The sequence below is a fragment of the Coenobita brevimanus genome, chromosome 35 (genome assembly GCF_032717465.1).
Source record: "Coenobita brevimanus isolate Jiangsu-jjx chromosome 35, ASM3271746v2, whole genome shotgun sequence".
NCBI classification, from domain to species: Eukaryota; Metazoa; Arthropoda; class Malacostraca; order Decapoda; family Coenobitidae; genus Coenobita; species Coenobita brevimanus.
Window position 1 is genome coordinate 232,410 of NC_136988.1, and position 7,430 is coordinate 239,839.

Consider the following 7,430-nt stretch of genomic DNA (forward strand, 5'->3'; position numbering starts at 1 on the left):
CCACATCAGTCTTTGGGTGACCAGCATCATGAGAGGAGCCATGAATAGAGCATTTATTGAGAAAAAGAGCCATTTAGACCTAGCTGTATATTACTGTGTATGACTGTATGGCTGATTGACACTCCGTATTTAATTACCTTGTTTGGGAAAAGCCGTGATGCCTGGGAAATTGCCAAACAGCATGGTGTTCGGCTTTAATGTCAAAGGTTTGGTACCAAGTAGTTCGTTATATCGAGGGTGTATATACTATACGATACATTAACCCTTTCAGAGTGATAGGCCATTCCTGAGTTGAACTGAATCACTTTTCAGTACCTTGAATAAATTGAAAAGATCAGTGTATTCAAGATGTTAATTCAAAGCTTCGTTCTCTCCTTGTAAGGTCTAGACATGTGATGTAAGTGTATCCTTTCAGGTTAAGTGGATTTCTGCAGTCTGTTTGGGTTCACGTCAAGCTGAGCCAGGGATCACAACGGCAATAAAATCAGGTACTGTGTGTATATAAATGTTTTCCTTGTTATTTGTCACTTATTTAGGTACAGTATTTCCAGATGCCTTAATCTCGGAAAGGGTGGCCACAGTTAAGTCGCCTATACCATGTCCTTTACCATCCAGCTGCCCCCCCCCCCTCTCTCTCTCTCTCTCTCTCTCTCTCTCTCTCCCATATTCCATATTCTGTCATGGAAATGCTGATTTTGCAAACATTGGTGGCATAGATTTGCAGTAAAAACACATTTTTATCCCCATATATCTCTTGGTAGGTGGGGGTGCCCATCTTCCACCCACTTAGTGTAGTGGTACTGTGTTTTTAGGGTAGCTTTACATTGAGTGGTAAGCAAAATGATTTCCTGTAAACCAGGAAAGCATTTACAGTGCTGGGTGGTAGCCTTATAACCAAACAACATTTGTTCCCTACATGGCAACAAATGGGTTGGCGGAGGGTTAGTGCCCCTCCTTGGAAAACAACCAACTAAAAATACGAACAAGAAGCCTCGAACCAGGATTGACCAAAAGGTGACGACTAAGGACCGAACAAAGGACATGATATGGATTGCAACGTGAAATGTAAGAGGCGCAAATGGTGAGGTGAAAAGAGAGAGAGAGATTGTCCAGGTGCTTGAGGGTGTGAAAGTTGATGTATGTGGATTAATTGAAACTAAATGGAGAGGTGAGAGTGTGAGAGAATGGGAGTATGGATGGGGGTACAGGGTATATGTGTGGGAGTAGGTGAGAATGAGAGGGCAAAAGATGGAGTGTGTATTGTTGTGAGTAACAGATGGAAGGAGAATATAACAGAATATGGATCAGTTGGCTCAAGGATTGTGTGGGTAAGTTTGAAAGTTGGACTACAAATGTGGGCAATTTTGTGCGTGTTTGCGCCAACACAAGATCGTGCAAGCAGAGTGAGGGAATAGTTCTGGACACTTGTGGAAGTGTGCATGGAAAAGTTTGAAAGGAATGAGAGAGTATTTTTGATTGGTGATAGGAATGGTAAAGTAGGGAATGTAAAAGTAGATGGAGTAGTTGGTGAGTGGGGTGGACCTACAGAGATAGATGAGAATGGCAGTGTTTTAGTGGACATTGGGACCGGGAGGGAGTTAGTGATAGCCAGTACCCACTTCAGGAACAAGATGATCCATAGGTATACATGGCGAGTGATGAGAAGGGTGGATGGTGAACTGAATGCATGGAAGACAATGATTGATTATGTGTGTGTGGATGAAAGGATACGGAGGTGTGTAATGGATGCAGGAGCATGTAGAGGTTGGGGGAGTAAGTGGTGGTGAGAATCAAGGCCCAAGTGAAATGGAGAAAAAGAAGGAAGGACAGGAGGAAGTAGAACCATATATGCAAGGAGGGAGGAAAGGTTACAAGAGAATGAGAAAAAGGCAGAATATAAGAGAGAAGTGGAGGAGAGATTGGGTAGTTATGGATTGGAGCAAATGGGGGACGTGGTAGATGTGTGCAAGATATTCACAGAAGAAATCTGTACAGCATGTGAGGTAGTGTGTGAGGTGAAGAGAAGACAAAAGGGGATGCAAGGAACAGCACAGTAGAACGAAGAGGTGAGACAGGCTGTGGCACAAAAGAAGAAAGCATAGTGGATGAGAAACGGGCATGGAAGAAGTTGAGAGACAGAAGAGGGAGTTATATATATGTAGAAAGGAAGAGAGGGGTGAAAAGATTAGTAAGAGTAAGAAGAGAGTGGATGAGGAATTTGGAAGGAATTTGAATGTAAAGTGGAGGGAACGTAAGAAAATGTTCTGGAAAGAGGTAATGAGAGTTGGACAGGGTGGAAGTTAATTGGGGAGTGAAAGATAAAAATGGTAGATTGCTAGTGAAGAAGAGAGAAAAAGTGAGCAGATGGAGAGAACACTTTAAAGAAGTGTTGAACATAGAAAATGAAAGTAATGCAAGTATAAGTGGTTGGGGAATGGCTGGGAGAAGGAGGGAGGTGAGAAGATGGGAAGGAATCAGTAGGATGGGAGTTGTGGAAGCAATGAAGAAAGTCAAAATAGGGAAAGCCCCAGGAATTGATGGAGTGTGTGGTGAAATGCTGAAGCATAGCGGAGAGATAGTAATAGAATGGATGAGGAAGATGTGCAGATTGGCCTGGGAGGAAGGTAGAGTCCTGGAGGATTGGAAGTCAGGTATAATTATTCCCTTGTACAAAGGAAAAGGGGAAAAAGAAGTGTGTGTGGTAATCATAGGGGCATTTGTCTTCATAGTGTAATAGGAAAAGTATATGGTAGGATACTAATTGACAGAGTTATGGAAATAACAGTTGGAAATCAAGTGTTGTCTCCCAGTGTTAAGTACGTGAGATTAGAGGTTTTATTTATAGCACATCACAAAAGGGGGAAGAAGCCGTCATCAAATTCTACCTCTTATTTCACTGAGTAAAATGGATACTGTATCACCTGCATGCATCTTCATACATGTAAAGCTGGAGAGAGAGGCTTGCTACTCACGAAAGCTGGATTTTGGTGGGTTGGACTGCCACGCTTCATGCAGAGGGGTTAAAGCATATGGTTTATTTTATTATTATTTTTTTTTATTAATATGGTAGGTGGGGGCGCTCACCATCCACTCACTCGATGTAGTGCTGCTCTCAGGTGTCTGCCCTTTCCTCTCCTCCATCCTTCTTTCCTTTCACCCTCTTCAGTTTTTCTTTCCTCATCCTTCTGTCTACGGGTGACTTTACACTCCCTCTTCTGTTTTTCATTCCATCATTCTTTCCTCTTCCTTCTGCCTGTGGGTGACTCTTCACTGAGTGACAAGCCAAATGGTTTCCTGTACACCAGGAAACCATTTACAAAGACACTGGTTGGTAACCATATAACCAAATTATGGCGCCTGGTGGTTTAGTGGGTAATTACAGTGTCGCAATTGGATTGAGCCAGTGAAGGTTTATATCCAAGGGATGGTTGAGGTTTATTGCTTATCTAATGCCACTCAGGGATGAGTTAGGCTGGTCACTCTCATCTTAAATGTCAAGCCCAACTGCCTAGCTCCGGGCTGCTACCCTTCTCATGAGCAACATAGGATTGGATGATGGATGGATTTTATTATTATTATTATTTTTTTTTTATTATTCTTATTTTAGGGTTCTGCTAGTCAGAATTTCTGTTCTGGGGGTGATCTCTTTAAAAATGTGACATTTCATAGTTGAGAGGACAATAGTTTGGTGCTGGTCAACTAAAATGAAAACAGAGTGATAATAGCAAGTAGAGGATACTATTATACACCATAGCATTGTGTATTGTTCTGTTGCTTTGTATTGAGGTTGCTGCCATCATTGCTTGAACAGACTGTAAGAAGCAAATAGTGGTATAATTATCTAGAAAAGAATGGCATTGGATTGAAGGAATTAATATCATATCATGCCTTATATTTAGGAACAGCTCTTTACTTCAAGCCATTCAATGTGACAGTCATATATGTAACTAAATAAACTACTTTTTTTTCAGATATCGTGCTGCTTGAAGCTTACACAGGATTTTCTTCAAAGTACTATGAAGCCAAGTGTGGATTACCAGCCACTGATGTATTGCAAAACCTCCACTTAGCAGCAGCAACAGTAGCAGCGTAAATCACCTACAGGATTCATGTTTTATACTAACTGTCTTTAAGCAAACCTAACCACTATGTCTGTGCTAAATGTTGATAAGGGTGACAGCAGCCCTCAGTGTGGTGGTGGTGTAGGAGGACCAAAGGATGAAGGTGGGGATCTGGCTGCTCTGATGGGTGAAGGTCTGGGAGAATATGAGGATTCTGTTGAGTCGTTCATGAAAAAGGATGGCAGGGAGGAAAGTGAGGCCAGTACAGAATATGACACATTTTACAAGGAGGAAGTGAATGTCAGAACCACAGCCTCTCCTCTCTATCATTTTGAGGAGGACAACAGTAGTGACGAGGAAGGCCTTGAGACAGTGACAAAAGCGGGTATCCGTCCACCAGAAGGACTGCCATTCAAGGAGATCTCCGATGTTAATATTGCCCTGCGTTTGGAAAGCTCGGATGAAGGAGATGTGATGATAGGCAAAATGAAAGATGGTGGTGTTGTTGGCAATGGTGTTGAGGGGGATGATGATGAGGAGAAAGATGACAATGGCAGTGCGAAGGAACAAGATGATGGTGAGGATAGTGTGAAGGGAAATGAGGGTGAGGATGACTGTGCGAAGGAGCATGAGAGTGATAGAGACAATATAAAAGACGATGAGGAGGAGGAGGAGGAGGAGGACGTCCGTGATGGTGGAAAAGATACAGATTTTAACAAAACTGATGACCTTGCAGTAACAAAGGAAGACAGTGAAGATGCAGAAGAGAAGGAGGTGGATGTTTCTGCAACGGAAGATACAATGGAAGAGGAAGATATTGAAATGGAGGAAGCTGAGAGCGAGAGAAAGGAAGATCAGGAGAGTCCCAGAAACGAAGATGATGAAGAACAGAGCGAGAAGAATGAAGATGAAGAATCTCCCATGAACCAAGATGAAGTACAAAGTAAGAGGAGGGATGAAGAGGAATGCTCTAAGAAAGACGATGAAATACAGAGTGAGGGGAAGGAAGAAGAAGAAATCCCCGTAAACCAAGATGAAGTACAAACTGAGATGGAAGATGAAGAAGTGCAGGGCGAGAGGAAGAACGACGAGGAAATCTCCAAGACGCAAGATGAAGTACAAAGTGAGGATGATGATGATGAAACCCCAATGAATGAAGGTGAAGTACAAAGTGAGAATGAGGATGAAGAAGAAGCCACAGTAAATGAAGATAAAGTACAAAATCAAAGGAAGGATGATCAGGAAAGTACTAAGAGTCAAGATGAAGTACAAAGTGAGAAGAAAGATGAAGAAATCCCTCTTAACCAAGATGAAGTACAAAGTAAGAAGGATGAAGACAATTTTGAGAACCAGGAGGAAGTAGAAGGTGACATGGAAGATATTTCAGAAAGTGGTGATGCTAAAGAGGGAGATAGCGAGTCAGGCGAGGAGGATGCGTCCGATGATGCGAAGCCAGGGAAGCCCATGACCCGGGCAGAGGACACAGAAATAAGAGTGTACAAGTCTGCCAACAGTAAAACCTATGCCCCAGCTTCTTCACAGAGCCCTGCCACCCGAATACCCATCATCAGCGTCACAACCGGCAGTAGTGTGAAGATCAGTGTTAACAGTGGTAAAGCCAGCATTAACAGAGGAGCAGCTGATGATTACACATTAACAACCAGAAAGGACTGTACGAAATTGGATGAGGACGCTGAAATGTTTGATGATGATAGTGTAACATCTGCTGATCTCGATGACCCAGACACCGATATTGATGATCCTGAACCATACTCTGAAATGGCTTGTGATCATGAAGAAACCATCACTAGTAACCCAGAAACAAGTGGAAAAACAGCCAGTGAAAGTGTGGACAAATCTGGTGACCATAGTGGGACAGTTGATGATAATGACATGGAAGTAACAGACAGTGAAAAAAATGCTGAAGAAGTTGGCAGTAGCAAGACGGCAGCTGAGGAACAAGGCACCACTATAAGGTCCAGCGACAGGAAGGTGACTCTCATTGTCCGCAGTAAGATGAGAGCGGGGGGTGACAAAACCGAAAACTCTGGCGTCACGGGCAGCAGAGTGTCTGTAGGGGGGGAATCAAGTACCTTGAAAACTGTAGAATCACCGGAGCATAAAGGGAACGAGAAGAGATCAGTGAATGTTAAGGTCATTAAGGTAGCCCTGAAGAAGGAAGCCAAGCCTGTCTCAGTACAGCCAGACTCAGGCAGCCAAACCAAAGAACAGAAGAGTGCGAGGGAGAAAACCAGTAAGCAGACGCCCAGTGAGCAGTCGATTAAGCAAACTCCCAGTGAGCAGTCGATCAACCAGACAGTTTCCAATGTTGTGAGAGTCAAGCGGAAACTGGAGGAAATCCTGGAGACGTCAAAGGCCGAGGAAGACGCAGCCATCCAGGAGCTCGAGAAAATGAAACGGGAGAAGACGCAGATACTCAACAAACTCACTTCGGAGATGGTGCGGCTGAAGACACTGTTGATCAGAGACAAAGACAGAAAACAGGAAAAGTCGTAAGCTACTTTAATGAGTGTGTGTGCATATGTGCGTTTATTTTGAGTGTGTGTCTGTGTGTGTGTTTGTGTTTTGAGTGAGTGTGTATTTTCCTAGTTCAGAATTTTCCCATTGAATTTTGTGTTTTATAATTGCCGAAGGAAGGTGTGACAAACGTACCTGTAATATATATATAAAGCCTGTATTGTCGTACTTCCTACACGCAGTTTGGACTCGTTTAATCCATTTTGCTTTGCCAGTTTTTAAGAATTAATGTAACACTGCATTTAACCCCTTCACCACCATAACTTTTTTTTATTATCATTATTATTATTACTATTATTATTATTATTATTATTATTATTATTATTATTATTATTATTATTATTATTATTATTATTATTATTATTATTATTATTTTTCACATGTTTTCTTACGTTTATTACTGTTGTTTTGTGTTGCTTATAAGTGATTTTATTAAACGTTAAGATAAACCTCATACTGTACAGTATTTTGAAGATGTTATCCTCTCTCTCTCTCTCTCTCTCTCTCTCTCAGATTTTATTCCAATTAAAAAAGGTCCTGTACTGAAGGGGTTAATGAAGGTAATAGTCAGATTCCTTCAGTTGGGAAAGTCTCTCCTAAGCTGTATAAATAGAAAACGAATCACCAAATGTAAGCAGTTAAGGGAGGTCATTCTTAAATCACAGGATAGAACTTGACCTCTTTCTCGCAGGACTTAAATAGGAAATAAATCACCGGATGAAAGAAGTTAAGGGAGTTCATTCTTACACCCGTGACTGATCCATTGTGACAGACTAATATTTTTTTTTTTAATGCGAGGAAGAAGGAACCAAAGGCTGAGCCCACATAACG

At 42.0% G+C, this 7,430-nt stretch overlaps 1 protein-coding gene across 1 annotated transcript; it reads left to right on the top strand.

The window, feature by feature from the left end:
- Positions 1-443: 443 nt before the first annotated feature.
- On the top strand, positions 444-6,993 carry LOC145396234 (uncharacterized). Its single transcript, XM_080269667.1, has 2 exons — positions 444-488; positions 3,972-6,993. The coding sequence occupies exon 2, from the start codon at positions 4,149-4,151 to the stop codon at positions 6,576-6,578; it is 2,430 nt and encodes an 809-aa protein (XP_080125793.1). The 5' UTR covers positions 444-488; positions 3,972-4,148; the 3' UTR covers positions 6,579-6,993.
- Positions 6,994-7,430: the final 437 nt, after the last annotated feature.